Source organism: Zingiber officinale, chromosome 6A (assembly GCF_018446385.1).
Source record: "Zingiber officinale cultivar Zhangliang chromosome 6A, Zo_v1.1, whole genome shotgun sequence".
Classification (NCBI taxonomy): domain Eukaryota; kingdom Viridiplantae; phylum Streptophyta; class Magnoliopsida; order Zingiberales; family Zingiberaceae; genus Zingiber; species Zingiber officinale.
Genome location: NC_055997.1, coordinates 12458482 through 12476756, shown reverse-complemented (window position 1 = coordinate 12476756; position 18275 = coordinate 12458482). Strand labels below are relative to the sequence as shown.

General features: G+C 44.0%; 2 protein-coding genes across 2 annotated transcripts; one reads left to right on the top strand and one right to left on the bottom strand.

Annotated features, from left to right (window-relative positions):
- Positions 1 to 8932: 8932 nt before the first annotated feature.
- On the bottom strand, positions 8933 to 11112 carry LOC121995843 (pentatricopeptide repeat-containing protein At4g22760-like). The gene is made up of 2 exons (XM_042549618.1): positions 9113 to 11112; positions 8933 to 9039 (listed from the first exon to the last, which is right to left on the bottom strand). The coding sequence occupies exon 1, from the start codon at positions 11096 to 11098 to the stop codon at positions 9494 to 9496; it is 1605 nt and encodes a 534-aa protein (XP_042405552.1). The 5' UTR covers positions 11099 to 11112; the 3' UTR covers positions 8933 to 9039; positions 9113 to 9493.
- A 101-nt stretch (positions 11113 to 11213) lies between these two features.
- LOC121995842 (hypersensitive-induced response protein 4-like) lies at positions 11214 to 17717 on the top strand. Its single transcript, XM_042549617.1, has 5 exons — positions 11214 to 11455; positions 12964 to 13084; positions 13172 to 13263; positions 16074 to 16170; positions 17081 to 17717. The coding sequence occupies exons 1-5, from the start codon at positions 11264 to 11266 to the stop codon at positions 17455 to 17457; spliced, it is 879 nt and encodes a 292-aa protein (XP_042405551.1). The 5' UTR covers positions 11214 to 11263; the 3' UTR covers positions 17458 to 17717.
- Positions 17718 to 18275: the final 558 nt, after the last annotated feature.

Below are 18275 nucleotides of genomic sequence, written 5' to 3'. Positions count from 1 at the left end.
CGGCGCCTTCGTCCATATTTTCTAGCTCGGCACTGGTGAGGGCGAGCGGAGAAGAGCCTGTGTATTTCCTTAGTCACATTTTAAAAGATGCTGAATCTCGCTACACCGGGCTCGAAAAGCTGGCTTTCGCTCTGGTCCTTGCCGCTCGGCGCCTTCGTCCATATTTTCTGGCGCATACCATCATTGTCAAAACCAATAGTCCGCTCGGGCGTGTATTGCTAAACCCAGAGGCATCCGGATGGCTCATCAAATGGACGACGGAGTTAAGTGAGTTTGATATCCAATACCAGCCTCGCTCGGCGATCAAAGCGCAATCCTTGGCCGATTTTGTGACTGAGGTGCAAAGGCCAGAGCCGAAAGCTATGTGGAGAATATATGTGGATGGGTCGTCCACTCGGCTCGGAAACGGGATTGGAATATTGTTACTCTCCCCTCAAGAAGAGAAGATGCACTTATCCGTCCGGCTGGATTATAAAGCCACCAACAATGAAGCAGAGTATGAGGCCCTCATAGCCGGCTTGCAGGCAGCTCGGCATGTGGGAGCCGGTCGGGTAACTCTTCACTCGGATTTGCAGTTGGCCGCTCAGCAGCTCTCTGGTACCTTCGAAATCAATAGTGCTCGGCTCAAGCTCTACGCTGAAGCCTTCGAGAAGCTCAAAGCTAACTTTAGAGAAGTTATTGTCCAGAAGATACCCAGAGCAGAAAATCAAGCAGCCGATGAGTTAGCCAAGCTCGCGAGCTCAATAACGCCGGTCGCCATTCAGCAATCAATTGAAAAAGTACTGTTGGTGGCGCACGTCGACTGGATGGAAGGTCTCACATTTCCAAGCGACTGGCGGACACCCATCATAGAGTTCCTCCGCTCGGGAGCCACACCGTCCGACCGGAACGAAACCCAGCTGTTAAGAAGGAGGGCCGGTCGGTTCACACTCATCGGCGATCAGCTTTATAAGAAGGCTTTCTCTCGCCCGCTGTTGAAATGCGTGAGCTCGGAAGACTCGGCTTACATCCTCCAAGAGGTACATCAAGGATCGTGCGGAGGACATCCGGGCGGACGATCACTAGCTAAGAAGATCCTGCTAGCCGGATACTTTTGGCCAACCTTACAAGAGGACGCCGCTCGTACAGTATCTACGTGCCTTTCGTGCCAGAAGTACCATAACTTCTCCCACCGACCTGCCGAGGAAATGAGGACATCAACCGTTTCATGTCCGTTCGACCAATGGGGAATGGATATTGTCGGTCCATTTCCGATGGCGACCGGGCAGAGGAAATTTTTGCTAGTGGCGGTGGATTATTTTTCCAAGTGGGTGGAGGCCGAGCCGCTGGCAAAGATCACCGAGCAGATGGTCAAAAAATTCATCTGGCAACACATCATCTGTCGGTTCGGCATCCCTAGCCGATTGGTTTCCGATAATGGGCGGCAATTCACAGGGAAGATGCTAGAGGATTGGTGCAAAAGCTACGACATCGAGCAACACTTCACGTCCGTGGCTAATCCCCAAAGCAACGGTCAAGCCGAAGTAGCCAATCGGGAAATTCTTCGTATTCTGCGCGCTCGGCTCGACCATTTGGGAGGAAATTGGCCGGATGAAGTGCCGGGCGTCTTATGGGCCATCCGAACGACTCCGAAGGAAGGGACGGGCGTCACACCGTTCCATTTGGTGTATGGCGGCGAGGCGGTTATTCCGGTTGAAGTCGGCGTCGAGTCCGCCCGAATACAGAGCTATGATGATGACAACGCCGAACGGAGGAACATGGAGCTGGATTTGGTCGACGAGGAGCGGGCCAAGGCGTCCGTCCGGCTAAAGGCGTACCGGCAGCGGATGAAGCAAAATTACAACCGCCGTGTAATCCCCAGATCATTCTAGGTCAGCGATCTTGTCTGGAAGAAGGTCAAGCCGGTCGGCGACGTCGGCAAACTTGAAGCTTCTTGGGCAGGCCCCTTCAAGGTTATTGAAAAGCTCCGCTCGGGAGCTTATTATTTGGAGGATGAAGACGGGCGGCAGCTGGATCGACCGTGGAGTGCGAATCATCTCCAACCTTATCGAGCGGGGTGAAAGGTGCACGAATGTAAATCATTTTTGTATATATTAGTCGCCCGTGTCCTTGTAATGCAGGAAGCAAAATTAATTCAAAGGATTGCCAAGGGTTCTGCCGATCGGCAGTGTCGAAGATAGCCGGGAAGGTCGTCGAGCTCCGACGTTAAAAATCGAGAGACGAGCCAGCGTCTATAAACGTCCGAGCGGAAGACCGTCGAGCTCCGACGTTAAATATCGAGAGACGAGCCGGCGTCTATAAACGTCCGAGCGGAAGACCGTCGAGCTCCGACGTTAAAAATCGAGAGACGAGCCGGCGTCTATAAACGTCCGAGCGGAAGACCGTCGAGCTCCGACGTTAAAAATCGAGAGACAAGCCGGCGTCTATAAACGTCCGCGTCTATAAACGTTCGAGCGGAAGACCGTCGAGCTCCGACGTTAAAAATCGAGAGACGAGCCGGCGTCTATAAACGTCCGAGTGGAAGACCGTCGAGTTCCGACGTTAAAAATCGAGAGACAAGCCAGCGTCTATAAACGTCCGAGCGGAAGATCGTCGAGCTCCGACGTTAAATATCGAGAGACGAGCCGGTGTCTATAAACGTCCGAGCGGAAGACCGTCGAGCTCCGACGTTAAATATCGAGAGACGAGCCGGCGTCTATAAACGTCCGAGCGGAAGACCGTCGAGCTTCGACGTTAAAAATCGAGAGACGAGCCGGCGTCTATAAACATCCGAGCGGAAGACCGTCGAGCTCCGACGTTAAAAATCGAGAGACGAGCCGGCGTCTATAAACGTCTAAGCGGAAGACCGTCGAGCTCCGACGTTAAAAATCGAGAGACGAGCCGGTGTATATAAACATCCGAGCGGATAGTCATTTACATGATACGATCAGCGATAGCCTGGTCGTTAAGACCAACATACGGCTGAGCGGCTCGCTTATCCAATGGGTACGGAAAACCCCTTTGGGGGTAAGGCACAGAGCAAAAGTTGGTCAGTAGAAGTTAAAAGATATTAGCGTGTAAACGTCGAGCGGCTTCGTTAGAACGCCGAGCTCAGTCGCATGATAAAAGACATTAAAAACAATCGACTTGTCTGGTAGAGCGTGGTGCCGAGCGGAAGAATTTTAAAGAACACTTCAGTCGTGCGAGAGAAAAATTTCTTGTCAAAACAGAAGTTAAAGGAACAGAAAAGATTATCTATTATACACTGGGTGAACCAAATAAGTTGGGCCGAACGGCTGGAACACAAAAAAGTTCATACACAGAAAAAACGCTTATCACGCATCAAAGTCAAAAAGAGTGTCGAGGATGGCGCCCATCACGGTCGCGAGGTCCTCGGGGGGGATGGCCAGCTCGGTGGGCAGGAGGCCCTTGGTCTTCAGGTAATCCACCGCCGCCTTGATCGCTTCTTCGAAAGTGAGGGATATCTTGTCGGTAAATTTCTCTCCGAAATCTTCCGATCGGAGATACGCCTTCCTCACTTCGTCAGAACGGGCCGACTCCCCCTCTTGATATTCTTTGAGAGCGGCGTGGGCAGCGTCGCTGGCGGCTTGGAGATCCTTCAAGTCTCCATCAAATCTTTGGAGATCGGCTGAGCGGCTCTTCTTCTCGGTAGCCAGCAGAGCATCCAGATCCTTGATGCGTTGCTCCAGCCCTCGGATCTCCACCTTCATCCGGTCCATATCATCGATGGCCTGGAGCTTCCGGGTGGTCGCCGTCTTGATCTCCTTATCTCGTTGCTTGATCATCGCCTCAAGCCGAACGACCTTACTCGCCAGATCGGAAGCCCTTTTCCGTTTGGCTTCCAGTGACTTTTTGGCCTTCTCCAGAGCGGCCGTCGATTGTTGGTTGTCCCCAGCGGCTTTAAGTTTTCTCAGTTCATCCTCCAGCTCGGCCAACCGATTGCTAATGGCAATCTGCTCCACCCAGTTCTACGAGCAAAGGTGAATAGGTTAACAACTTAACTCAATTACACGAATACAGAGGCAGAGCATACCCCGGTGGCCTGTTGGAGGTTGCTGTCGCCAAGTTGCCCGGGAGTCATCGCTTTTATGCGGCGCCGAGCGTCCTCCCAAGCTTTTGCAAGAGGGCCCGTCAAGGTGATCTGCTGCTCGGGAACCACTGGCCGATCAGCAACAGCCATGTATGCCTCTGAGGGGAGGCGCAGAACGGTCTTAATTAAATTCGAGCCGCTCGGCTCGCTCTGAGAGGCATCGGCCTTACCGGTGGACGAGGAGGGAAGCTCGCCCAAACGCCTGATACGGCGCAGAGTTCTAGAAGGGCTGGATGGCGGCACCTCAGAGCTGGCCCTCGGAGAGCCATGTGGGGTCGGAGTACTCTCGAGGGAAACAGTCCCGGACAACATCGGAGCATCCGCGCCCCGCTCGGGCGGTGGCTCATCAAGTGGAGTGGAGGCAAACGCAGATTCCGGTCGGCGGCGCTTCCGAGTGACTAGCGGAACATCGTCGGCCGAACGACCCTCCACCTCGGCTTGGGTATGAGGTTCTGTGTCGCCCGCTGCCTCCTCGTGGGAGGTAGTAGCTGCTACGGCTTCAGGGGCGTTATGAGTCCCCTCACTTGCTTCGCCGGTCGGATCAGCTAGACCAAGGCCCCGCTCGGTAACCTCTTCGTCCGTCACCGCCTCAATCTGAGCGGCTTTCAATTTGAGCTTCTCAGTCGCCTTGGCGCGCCACATGACTTCAGCTGCAGAAGCAAGAAATAAATCAGTTAGAACAAAACAAACGGGAAGATAAGGGAACTTACTCATACTGCAGGGCAGATCGGCTGTGGTAGAGGACAAACCGAATATGCGCATTACTCCCGGGAGGAGTAGCTTGTCAATATGATAGCGCTGGCCAACTAGCCGTTCGGCTGCATGAAGGTAGGCTGCGTCGCCTCTAAATTTGCCGAGCTCCGGTTGCGCTGGCATTGCCGTCTGCCACTTGGTGCGAAAAGTTGGTCGCTCGGGAAAACGTATATAGAAGAAATGCTCCTTCCAATGTTTGTTGGAGCTCGGCATGCTATCGAAGAGGACGAAACCTATCCTAGATTGAAAAACAAAAGTACCCCACTCGGCCTGCTTGGGATAGTAGAAGTAGTGGAAAATTTTTGGGTCTAAGGGGATGTCGTTCAGTTTGAACAAAACTATCACTCCGCTCAGCAGCCTAATAGAGTTGGGAACTACCTGGCCGAGCGGAATGCGAAAATAATTGCAAACTTGTAAGAAAAACTGGTGGGGTGGAAAACGCAGTCCGGCCAGAAATTGGTCTCGGAAGAAAAGGACGGTGCCGGGCGGCGGTTCATGAGGTCGATCGGCTGGTGTGGTTAACACTATTTGGTGGTCGGTTGGCAGGTCATAGGTTCGAGTGAGGCGCAAGGCGTCCTCCTCGTCGAACCGGCTTTCCATGGTCGAATACCAAAGACCCGGAGCACCGCCGGTTGACTGCGAAGTACTAGTCATGATCGAAAGACAGGAATGCGGGACAAAAGGGGAAGGTTCAAGCAAAGAATGGAGGAAAACCGACTGAAGGAAACGATTAACAACAAGAAGAAAACGTTGGGAACGAGAAAGAGGGTCTTACGAGCAAGAAAGATGATCGACGGGGGCCTGGGGTTGCCGAAGAGTTGAGGGGCGAGGTCGCCGGGAAAAAAAAAACGGGCAGAGGAGCGCCGGAGGAGGATGAAGCAACAATGCGGCGGAAACGAAGTCGTGGGCTTTATATCGCCGCCCGGGCGCAACCTCCACCGTCCGATCCAGGTCGTTGATAACGAGGTCATCATCCAGCCATTCATTTCAAACGGCGGTTGTCCTATCGGAAGTGACGCCATCGTCATACGCTGACAAACGCATGATCGCCACGTGTCAGCAGGATATTGGCCGCAGTTAATGAGCTCCCCTTACCGTGCGCAGCGCACGTGATGGGTAGTAGGGGAGAACATCGGGCATGGATTCCAAGAAAACACAAGGCATGAACAAGATACTGCCGAACGGATGAATATCCCCATGCCTGGCCGAGCGGCCTAATGCAGTGATCATTGCTCGATCAGATCGGCAGTCCAGTCAGTCGGACTTCGCCTCCTTCGACTAGACTCGAGGGGGAGGCAAGTGATCCGGCGGTTAGAACGGGGGACCCCCATTCTGAGAGGTCCCTGCCACGCTGGAAGCAAAATGCCAAGTGGCCGACCGGATAGGCAGACCAACCGGTGAACAGAATAGGCGCCCCGACTAAAGTTGGGGTTCCGACGCTCAATGAAACAATGTCTAAGAGCCGAGCGGAAGGCACTCGCCCGGACGTCTCCCCAGCATTTCAACGCAAGCGACAGGCGAGACGTGAGGGGTGTGCCGGCCGGACGGCGCAGGGGATGAAGGTCGTCCGGGCGATGGTCTCCGTCCAGCCAGCCGGACGTACGTCCCGGCCGGCGGTGGGTAAAGGAGAACAAGAACCTCTTCTGACAGCCGTCAAGTCATATGGCTAAGTCATACTCCTAGTCTGACAACAGAGTGTCTTGTTGTCTCATCGAAGGCGCGAGGGGACTGTTGCAGTATGGCGTCAGGTAAACTTTCTGACAAGTACATACCGAGGTATGGGCTGCAGACACGTACGTGCCTCGGTAGGCGTGTAGAGGCTCTTTCACCGCTCTATATAAAGAGTCGCAGATTTCTCCGGAGGTACGCATTCTACAAGCTTCGGAGCCACTTTTTCCACCACTCGTTTACCTGACTTGAGCGTCGAAGGGTCGCCGCCGGGAACCCCTTCCCGGTCCGACTTCTGTGCAGGTTCGCCGGAGATTCATGCGACCAGACGGAGGCCTACACCCTCGACTAGGAGTGCGCCACGTGCCCAGTGTCCTTTGGTTCGGCGATTCGGATAGGATCATATAATAATACTAAATATTATAAGTAAGTGAGAATTTGAGATCACAAATGATTCTGACTTTGAGTCATAGATAAATTATGAGGATCAACGAATCATTATTTTAACTAGAATCATGGCTAAATATTTTATTTTATATTAGTTTTTTTTATTTATTGAATTCACCCCCTTAGTTGTAAATCTTGACTACGTCATTAGCTATGGATAGCTTTATACGATATAAAAAATACTCAATAATTGCTATATAGAAACAATAACGTTGGGTCGAGAGGTGTTTTGAAATAAAATAATGGAACGAATATCCATTTGATTTTTTTTAAATGCATCCTTTCATGATTTGTAAAATTTGATATGCCCTTTTAATTTTTACCCAATTTTTTTTTAATGAGATGAATAATTAACTATTTTCTTTCCGTGATTTCTCATTAGAAGTTAAATTAAAAATTATTTTTTTAAAAAAAATTATAAAACAAAACCATGCGACGAAAATTCTATTTGATTTAAGTAATTGATGATTCTCGAGTAATATTACATGTCTAACATGTTAGCAAAAGAGGATGTAATCTAGAATTGGAAAATCTCATAAAACTGAGATTTTTTTTTATTTCGAAGTCAACGAATTTTTTTTACCAAAAATATCCTCCGGTAAGAGAAAAAGAAAAAAAACTTTAAAAAAAAAAAACATAAAAAAAATATAAAAAATGTTTAAAACATAAAAAAAACATTGAAAAAAATTAAAAAACAGAAAAAATAAAATACGTAAAAAAAATAAAATAAAATAACATAAAATTTTTTTAAAAAATAATTTTTTAAAAAAAAAAGTAAAAAAACATAAAAAAGTAAAAAAAAAATGTAAAAAAAATTTAAAAACCATTTAAAAAATGAAAAAAAAGTAATATGTATAGTTGATTTTGTAAGGATAATACAGTAAAATATTAAATTATGTTATTCATTAAAACTTTCAAATAAATTTTTTTTTTATATTACCTAAGTTGAATCAAACAATATTTGATTATATTTTATTTCCATGATTATGTGATTACCTGATAATCATATAACTAATATTATACATGATAACTTAAACGCATCCTAGGAGTTAATTAGAGAGTTAAAGTGTCACTTTTCTAATAGCAAAATTAAGGATAAATACTTCCTAAATTAAAATAGGGTGTCCATAGACTCAAGTTTGTCTTGTTTAGCTCGAGTTGAGACACATGAGCACGTGCCTATATGCTGACTTCGGTCAGGCCCGTGAGCCCAAAAAAGTATTAATAATATAAAATTCAATAAAAAATATTAACAATAATTAATATAAAAATATATAACTTTATAAATTAAGTCGGACCTAATCCATAATGGTTTACAACCAAAATCACAATGATGGTTCCCATGTGTTTTTCTTGTTCATGGTGTTGATACCTAAAAGAACAAGACAAGGCTTAATTACCATAAGTAAACACATACATATTATATATGACCAAAATTTCTCATCTCAAAATGTTATTAAGGATACAATAACACTTAAACAAATTTTTTTTTGAGCAATTTGGATATTGAAGATCTAACATTAAGTTGATGAGATCACAACTTAAAATCTGAAGTTATAATAAAGATTCCCTCAGAAGAGGAAGCATAGATATAATTTCTGTATTGCTTTTCCTTCTCCTCTCCTTCCCCCTCCTAACTATCCATCCAAGTAAACTAAAACTTGTAAGATCTATATCTTCCTTGACGAAAGTATCCATCTGAACCAGATCCTCCAAAGCTTATATGAATCACAATGCTAATATTAAATCATTTTCTAGTTTCAGACAAAACATAAAACAACCATAACTTGGAGTTCAAAGTCTGAATTTTTCATATATGCGAGACTACTACCTCGATTGATTGGTTATTGGCAACAATTTATTCATCTGATTTGGCCTCTCTCCAATTGAATCTGCTGCAGCTATTTAAGACCAGTTCAAACTTGAATCTGGCATAATTCATATCGAGAATTTTTGCTAATATTGGCACAAAACTAAAGAAGAAGAATTCATGCTTCTTTATTCAAGTTGGAATAAGTTATTACAGGTAAACGATTTTTGTCACTAGGCTTTTCCAATTGAATATGCAGCCTGATATTTCTCTGAAAAGAAGAAAGAAAGAACACTATTTTAACCAATGGTTGCCACTTAAATGTCAGAAAGGATTTACCTTACCCATAAGAGACTGATTGCTTGAGTGTTGGCGCGAAATTTGCAGGAATCGTTTAAAAGAATTGGTCACCACCACAAAACTAGATCATAAAAAACTTGTATGCTACCATTCTTCGTGCCTGCGAAAGATTTTGGGTCAGTTATCTATGTAAACAACACTGTCATAACAACCCGAGATGCACGCTCTGTTCGCAATTCCTCCATGGAATGCAAAAGTAAATCATTATTTGCTCTCAAAAGCAATCCTTTGCAGAGAACTGCTAATGTTAGCAATAAGGAACTTCACAAACTATGCATTTTATGACTAAAGAATGTTTAAACGAGATCACGGTAATTTGTAGCTGTCACATGAGCCCCCTGAATCAGTTGTTCCTGGTTTGCAGTTCATTCTACCCAGCTACATCCTGGTGTCTTAGATAATCCTTTTTCTTCTACCATCTTCCTCACTTTCTCAGCCTTGCTGATTTTCCCAACTTCAGTATAGAGACGGGCTAAAAGAATATAGTATCCAATCTCTTTAGGCTCCATCTTAAAGCAATTCCTTGCAGCAATCTCTCCAAGTTCTATGTTGCCATGAAGCCTAGAAGCCATAAGCAAGGCTCCCCAAATGCCGACATGAGGTTGCATCGGCATTTTTCTGATCAATCGGTATGCTTCATCCAACCTACCCTTACGACCAAGAAGGTCCACTATGATTGCATAGTGATCTACCATTGGTGCAATTTTATATTTTTTGGACATGGAGGCGAAACACCTGTAGCCTTCCTCAACCAAACCAGCATGGTTATATGCCGAAAGAAGCCCAATAAAAGTCACTGAATTAGGCAGAATTTTTTCACCTAACATCCTCTGAAACAATTCAACCGCATCATTAGATCTCCCGTTGATGCCACAGCCCATAATCATTGCACTATAAGACACTATATCCCTCTTCCTCAATTCTGCAAACAGCTCAAAGGATTTCTCCAAGCGGCCACATTTTGAGTATAAATCAATAAAAGCAGTTCTCAAGTGATCGTCCAATTCAATTCCTAGCAGGTGCATATACTGCTCAATCCACAATCCAAACCTCAAGTTCCCCAACTGTGAACAGGATGATATAACGCTCGAAAAAGTCATCTCATCCAGTTCGACACCTGAATCGAGCTTCCTCATCCTGTTGAATGACTGAATGGCCTCTGTGGGGCATCCGTTCTGTGCATAGCAAGCAATCATCGCATTCCATATGTAAAGATCCTTCTTTTCGATCTGATTAAATATATTCCTGGCAGATACAACGTCACCACACTTTGTGTATCCGGATATCATTGCAATCCATGAAACATTGTTCCTAATAGGCATTTCATCGAAGAACTCCCGTGCCATCCCCATATCTCCTCGGTTAATGTATCCACTGATCATCCCATTCCAAGATGCAGAATTCCTCTCAGGCATTCGGTCGAACAATTCTGCAGCAGTGTCCATGTCCCCAGCTTTGGCGTATCCTGATATGATCGAGTTCCATGACACAACATCTCTAACAGGCATTTCGTGGAACGTTCTCCGAGCGAGCTCTAGTTCCCCTGCTCTCAAGTACATCGAAAGGATCGAGTTCCACGAGACGACATTTTTCACCGGAATTTCATCGAACAGCTTCCGCGCGGCTTCCATTCCTTCGAACTTAGAGTAGAAGTCGGCGAGAGCGGTCTGAGGGTAGACGTGGGAGTGGAAGCCGAGCTTGTGTAGTTGGCAGTGGATGGAGGCGGCAATGAGTTTGGAGGCGATTCGCGCGCAAGCCTTGAGGGCGACGGCGGCGGCGAAGGGGTCGGGGCAGTAGCCGGAGCGCGGCATGTCGGCGTACAAAGCCAGGGCCCGGCGGGGGCGGCCCAGGGCGGCGGCGGACCGTATCGCCTGAGTCCATGACGATGAGGGAGAGGGAGAGGGAGAGGAGGAAAAAGAAAGGCAGCGGCAGCGGCGGCCGGGAAGCTGTCGATTCGCCTTCCACCGCATCAGCTTCGCCTCACCGCGGCGAAACAAATGAACGATTTAAGTCACGAAATTACCTCCATTTTGGGGCGGATCCATATCCACATCCAGATCCGAATCCGAATTCTTCTATTTTTATTTTCATTTTCTCTCTGTGCGTTTCAACGGAGAGGAAGGGGAAGAAGGACGATGACTGCTTCGTTCTTGTTCTGCGCTTGTATTGACCAGGCGAGCGTCGGGATCGTGGAGCAGTGGGGGAAATTCCTCCGAATCTCCGGCCCCGGCCTCCACTTCTTCAACCCCTTCGCTGGAGAGTTCCTCGCCGGCACCCTATCCACCCGCGTCTCCTCCCTGGATGTGCGCGTCGAGACCAAGACCAAGGTCCGACATCCTAAATCCCTTAATTTTTCCCTTTCAATTGCAATCTATCCCTTTGTTAATTAAGGATCCCCATCTCCGCTGTTTAAATTTGTACGGAATAAAGGTTCGGTCTAAATGCTAATCAATCACGAGTTATTTATAGCGTGATTGGATCGAAATAAGAGTTATTGATGATCAGAAAAATCTTCATGTCTCTCCATCACCTAATTCCGTTTAATCTGTCAATTCTCGGTAGTGATTTTATCTTTAATGCGCGAAATCTTGTTCTGAGGGAAGAACAGAGGCAGATGTTGTATTGGCATGTTCATACGAAGCGATCGATGTCATATTGAGGTTGTTTCAATTGCCACCAGAAGTTGAATCATTTTCTTTGCTAGGGCCAAGATACAGGGATGGTATTGTTTTCTCGTCATTTGATGCTATATGACTACGCATCTGATGAAGAAGCCAATTTCATGCTATACCAAACTGAGTAACATGCAAATAAAGAGGGATCATTTTTCATCGAGAAGTATAGTCCTCTTAATTTTTTTTTCATAACTTTCGCATGAATACTTTGATTTCTTCAGCTCCAAGGACAACAATTTATTTAAAGAGAATGAAAGGGAGCATTGATGTAGATTTTAATCAATTTTTAGAAAGGATACAATTAGTATGGTCTTAATTTAATGTTACACTTCATAAATCCTCTAATTAGATGTGAGAATTGATCTATTAACTTGTTAGGTCTAACTAATGATCTCAGTTGCTTAAACTTATAAAACCTCTTTATTAGTTCACAACTCACCATGTGAGTGAGATTAAACTAAGGTATCACATTCTCTCTTGCTTTTTATTAGTTCACAACTCACTACGATTAAACCGAGGGTTACAATATCCACCCCCGGATTGACATCTCGTTCAAGAACGAAAGTCCAACTAATAGCCCCAAATCATTGTTAGTAGCAGCATGGAAGGCCAAACGATGACTACACTAGATAGCCCTTTCTGACATCTCATCCTAGGCCCGCCCGCTGCTTTAATACCAATTGTCACGATGTGCCTAGATGAATAATTCATTAACTTGTGAGGCTCAACCCAAAATTCTTAAACTCAACATAATAGTAACTTAACACATCTAAGCTCATAAACCTTTTTTTATTGGTCCACAACTGAACAAGTGGACTCAAATAGGGCGTCACTTGTCCAACATTCTTAGAGCAAGTCTTTTGACTACACTTGATAGCTCATATAAATTGTTTCCTCTTGCCTCCCCATTAATTCTCTAACCTTCCTGTGCTTGTTTTCCTTATGCTGGTAGTCTTGCACAATATCTGGAGCATATAATGATTTTCTTCTTGAGTATGTTGGCCTTTTCATAAGAAACTGGCTATGCTGAATATAAATTCAAAGTGAGCCTATTCTCTCATCTTAAAATTTTATTTTCTCATTGTTATTTTTATATGATTTATTCATAAGGTTCTTGAGTTAGATTTCTTGAATCGCTAACTCGCTGTATTTTTCAACAGGATAATGTGTTTGTACAATTAGTTTGTTCAATTCAGTATCGCATTGTTAAAGAAAATGCTGATGATGCTTTCTACGAGTTACAAAATCCAGAAGAGCAGATCCAAGCTTATGTTTTTGATGGTGATTCAAGTCTCTTAATTATATAGATTTAAGGTTGCGTACTTTCTTGTTTTTTACATGTCATGTCTTTTCTGTTTAATACCATAGTGGTCCGAGCACATGTTCCTAGAATGACTCTTGATGAACTCTTTGAGCAAAAAGGTGATGTGGCAAAAGCAGTCCTTGAGGAGCTAGAAAAGGTAAGACTTCTACTTGTATTGACATATGTGATCATGTGGTTTGCCCTTAGTACGTTAGCATATATTTGGTAATTGGTAGATCTTTAACATGATGTTCTATGTTCATTCTCGTCTTGCATAACAATTTTCCTTTAGGAGCTCTGATTTCGTCATGAGGTGTTTGTTTTTTCTTTTATCCATTTTATGCTTTTATTGGTGTTTATTGGACTATGTAAACTTCTATCTATCTGCCTTATGTATTAGTGATTACAATACAAGTTGTTTTTTATCTTACATTTCCTTTCTTCTATTCTCATTCCAAGTGATAAACAACTTGCTGGTACTTACTTCAGTAACTTCATTTCTGAAACTAGTGAAAAAAAATTTCCTCTTCTTTTATTTGTTTTTGCATTTTGACCAAATATCTGCATAAAAAATTATTCGATATGCTTGCACTATCAACATGAAACCTTTTTAGAACTTGATTTGAAGATACCACTTTACATTGGATACTTCATTTTCATGAGAATTGTCTTCCACTCTTCTAGGGATGTAAATGAGCCGAACCGAGCCGAACAGTATTAAGCTCGAGCTCGGCTCGTTTAAGTTATATTTGTTAGGACCAAAAGTAGCTAGAGGGGGGGGTGAATAGCTCGTCGCGTTCGCTCGGTGCTTGGCGTTGCTCGGCGTTGCTTGGCGTTGATTGTTTCTTCAAGAATATGCAGCGGAAAATACAGAAACAAATACACCCACGCTAACACTAGGATTTTACTTGGTATCCACCTCCAAAGGAGGTGACTAATCCAAGGATCCACACCACGCACGCACCCTCCACTATGAAACACTCCTTTTCGGTAACTACCGAGGGCGGAGAAGCCCTACAAGACTCTCGGTACAAGAAGAAGGAAAGGGAAACAAAATACAAGCACAAAGCTTACAATGAATGCAGAAAACCCTAACCCTAGCTTCTCTTCTTGCCTTTGATCCGCCTCTTGACTCGGAGAGCTTCCAAGAACCTTCAAGAACTGGCGATCACGAGCTTTGAAAGTGCTGTGGAGGAGCTGGCGAAGATCTGAGATGAAACCGTGAAGATATGCCGAAGGAAATGAACGCCTGCGGCCTTTATCGACGCCAACGGTCGGATCCCGATCGATTCGAATGTTCCCAATCGATCGGGGAGGCTTTGGATCGATCCACGGATCGATCCGGGCGCTCCACGATAAGCGCTGGATCGATCCACGGATCGATCCGGCGCTTATCGCGCGGCGTCCCAATCGATCCACCGATCGATTGGAACATCTGAATCGATCCACGGATCGATCCGGAGGCTCTCTGTTGGAGAAGTCGGATCGATCCACCGATCGATCCAGCTCTGGATCGATCCATCGATCGATCCAACACTTGGTTTTGCCCAAACCAAGTTCCAAGCCTCTCAAACCAACATCCGGTCAACCTTCGACTGTTGGTACATCATGCCTAGCATCTGGTCACTCCTTTGACTGCTAGGACTTCCCACCAAGTGTCCGGTCAATCCCTTTGACCCACTTAGACTTTTCTATTCATGCCAAGTATCTGGTCACTCCCTCGACCTACTTGGACTTCCCAACACCGGATGTCCGATCATCCTCGATCCATCTGGATTTTCCCTGCACGGCTTCACTCACGGGACTTTCACCTAGCTTCACTCACTAGGGTTTTCCATCTCAGCTTCACTCACTAGGGCTTTCACCGGCTTCACTCACGGGACTTTCACCTAGCTTCACTCACTAGGATTTTCCTTCTGCCTGGCTTCACTCAACAGGACTTTCACCTAGCTTCACTCACTAGGATTTTCACCTGGTTTCACTCACCAGGACTTTCACCTAGCTTCACTCACTAGGATTTTCACCTGGTTTCACTCACCAGGACTTTCACCTAGCTTCACTCACTAGGGTTTTCACCTGGTTTCACTCACCAGGACTTTCACCTAGCTTCACTCACTAGGACTTTCACCTAGCTTCACTCACTAGGGTTTTCCTTCTGCCTGGCTTCACTCACCAGGACTTCCCTGTCAAGTATCCGGTCAACCTTGACCTACTTGACTCTTCTTCAATCAATTTCTTATTGTCAAACATCTAAACTCAAACCAAGACTCAGCTTGGTCACCCAGGTCAACCTTGACCTGAGGGATATTGCACCAACAATATTCGGGCTCGAGCTCGGCTCGAGCTCGAATCGAGCTTTTATCACAAAGCTCGAGCTCGGCTCGTTTTAGAATTATCAAGCTTGCGAACAGTTCGAGCTCGGCCCGTTATTAGTTTTATTATCAAAGTTAACGAGCCTAACTCGTTAAGCGAGCTCGGGCTCATTTTCGGGCTCGTTTAGAGCTCGTTTTTTGGCTCATTTTAAAGCTCATTTTAAAGCTCATTTTAAGGCTTGTTTTAGAGTTCGTTTTTTTGGCTCGTTTTAGAACTCGTTTTTTGGCTCGGTTAAAGGCTCGTTTTAAGGCTCGTTTTTTTAGCTCGCGAGCCTATAAACGAACATGTTTGCGAGCTCATGAGCCGAATATCCTTAAGCTCGAGTTCAGCTCGATAAAACTGTCGAGCTCGAAATCGAGCTCGAGCTCGGTTCGATAAAATAAACGAACTAACTCGAACGAGCTTTTTACCGATTCGAGCTCCGAATAGCTCGCGAACCGTTTGGTTCATTTACATCCCTACACTCTTCTAGGCTGGTCCTTAAGTTTTAAAACTATTTGGTTGGTAATTTTGTCTTCTGGAACAGCGTACTACCAGTGATCTTACTACTTATAATGTTATACTCTCAAATTAACAATTATGTCCTCTGGTCAGGTAATGGGAAGCTATGGATTTAACATTGAGCAGATTCTTATGGTTGATATTATACCAGATTCTTCTGTGCGAAGAGCTATGAATGAAATAAATGCAGGTAGTACTAATCCATTAGAATTTTCTTATGCATTCGTGGAAATAAATATGGGAGGATATGCAATTCTAGCTTGCGAATTGTTCTAAATATTTTTGATACTTTTGGTGAAACCATCTTGAAGTACTCTTTAGATAATCTCTTTCTACAGTCTACATAGAATTTTCAGAATTGCTTCTTACTTCCAATTAACTAGAGATCTCCCCAATTCTGCAAACTCCCATAAACATTTTACTACTTTTCAGAAACTATCACAGATTGCTCTCTATCTGAAAATGCCAAACTACCCTACATGCAAGAAATTACACTCCAAGTATATTGCTATTCGAGAGTGGCAGTTACAATTACACTGCTTGCACTTGAAGGCAAACTTGGTAATTATTGAAAAAGAAAGTAGTCTAGGTCAATTTTGGAAAATAGTGCACCCAGATAAAAAACTATAAATCACCTTTAGAAAATTTGACTTGCATACTTTTATTTGACTTAAAAGATCATTTGTTCTCTTGTGGTTACACAGGCAACGTCAACATGTTTGTTAAATTCTCAAACTTTCCTGAGTTTATATTTGCCTCAGCATATGGTGAATGAATATCTGATCTAACCTCAATTTTTTGTTTTCGTGTATATAATAAATTTGTTGTTGCACTGTTAACAAGAATCGTTAGTATCGCCTTTTATATGCACACGATTTGATTAATAATAAGTTGAGCAGAAGATTGTCCAAAACCGAGTAAGTAAACATAGAATTTTGCTTAAGTTGTAGAGTGAGCTTTGATGCCCTCGAGAAGTTTAGGATTACTCGAAGGAATTTGGGCATTTGCTCATTATCATTACTCTGTTGTTGTTAAGGTGACAGGAGTTGTTTACATTCTCGTTTTCCTTCTTTATCTAACTCAGCCGTTGCAAACTGCAGCACAGAGGATGCAACTTGCTAGTGTCTACAAAGGCGAAGCTGAAAAGGTCCTCATGGTGAAGAAAGCCGAAGCTGAGGCAGAGGCCAAATACCTCGCAGGCGTTGGGGTGGCAAAGCAGCGCCAGGCGATAACTGATGGCCTGAGAGAGAACATCCTGAATTTCTCCCATACGGTATCCGGCACCACTGCTAAAGAGGTGATGGATCTGATAATGGTCACACAGTACTTTGACACCATCAAAGAGCTCGGAAACTCATCGAACAATACGACCATCTTCATACCCCATGGGCCCGGTCATGTGAAAGATATCTCAGATCAGATCCGCAACGGAGTGTTGGAGGCAGCAGCAGGCAGTTCGCAGACGAACAATCTCTGATGTGTCTTTGGTATTCAACGAAGTATCTCCTGTAATAACTACTAACTCGAAACCAAAATGTTACTCTTTTCTTTTGCTCTGAGTTCGACTGTTGAACATAGTTGAAAGGGTCTATTTGGGGTTTGAAACTTGAGGTTTAATAAGCATGGCAGTTGTCATCATGTAAAATTGTGCACGATCTATTTTGTTTTGAGTGAGTTGTAGCAAGTGGGCAAACATTAAAAGACATATTTAGAATAATTTTTAAAATTTTCTTTAAATGTTTAATGGCTTTTCTAAATTGTCCATTAAATTTAAAATGGCCCGTATGTTTGGATGGAGTGAGAGAAGATTCATTAACAGAAGGAATATAACATGTGTTATTTTTTTTAAGAGGCTTGCATAAGTATATTAATTTTAGTTTTAAAATAATTTAAAATTTTTTAGATCCATCAATATTTTAGACAAAAGTAGTTAATAAATCTAGATAATTCTAAATTAATTTATACCTAAAACAATGTATTCCTGCAAATCTATTTAATATATCTATATCCTTATATCTGAATAATAATATAAACTGATAACAATTAATTTTTATATATGCAAAGATTTAATAAAATTTATTATAAATTAATTATAATACCTAAGGTAATAATAGTTACTAATCAACATCATCAATAAATTTTGATTTGAAAACTTTTAGCTAATATATTTAGAGAACTCTAAATCATTTAAATCAATATCAATATATTTTTAAAAATCTCTTTAATGAACTTATGTCCTCAATGTGACTTCAGCTATGCAAATTGAAAACAGTAAAATTTTAAATAAGTTGAGAA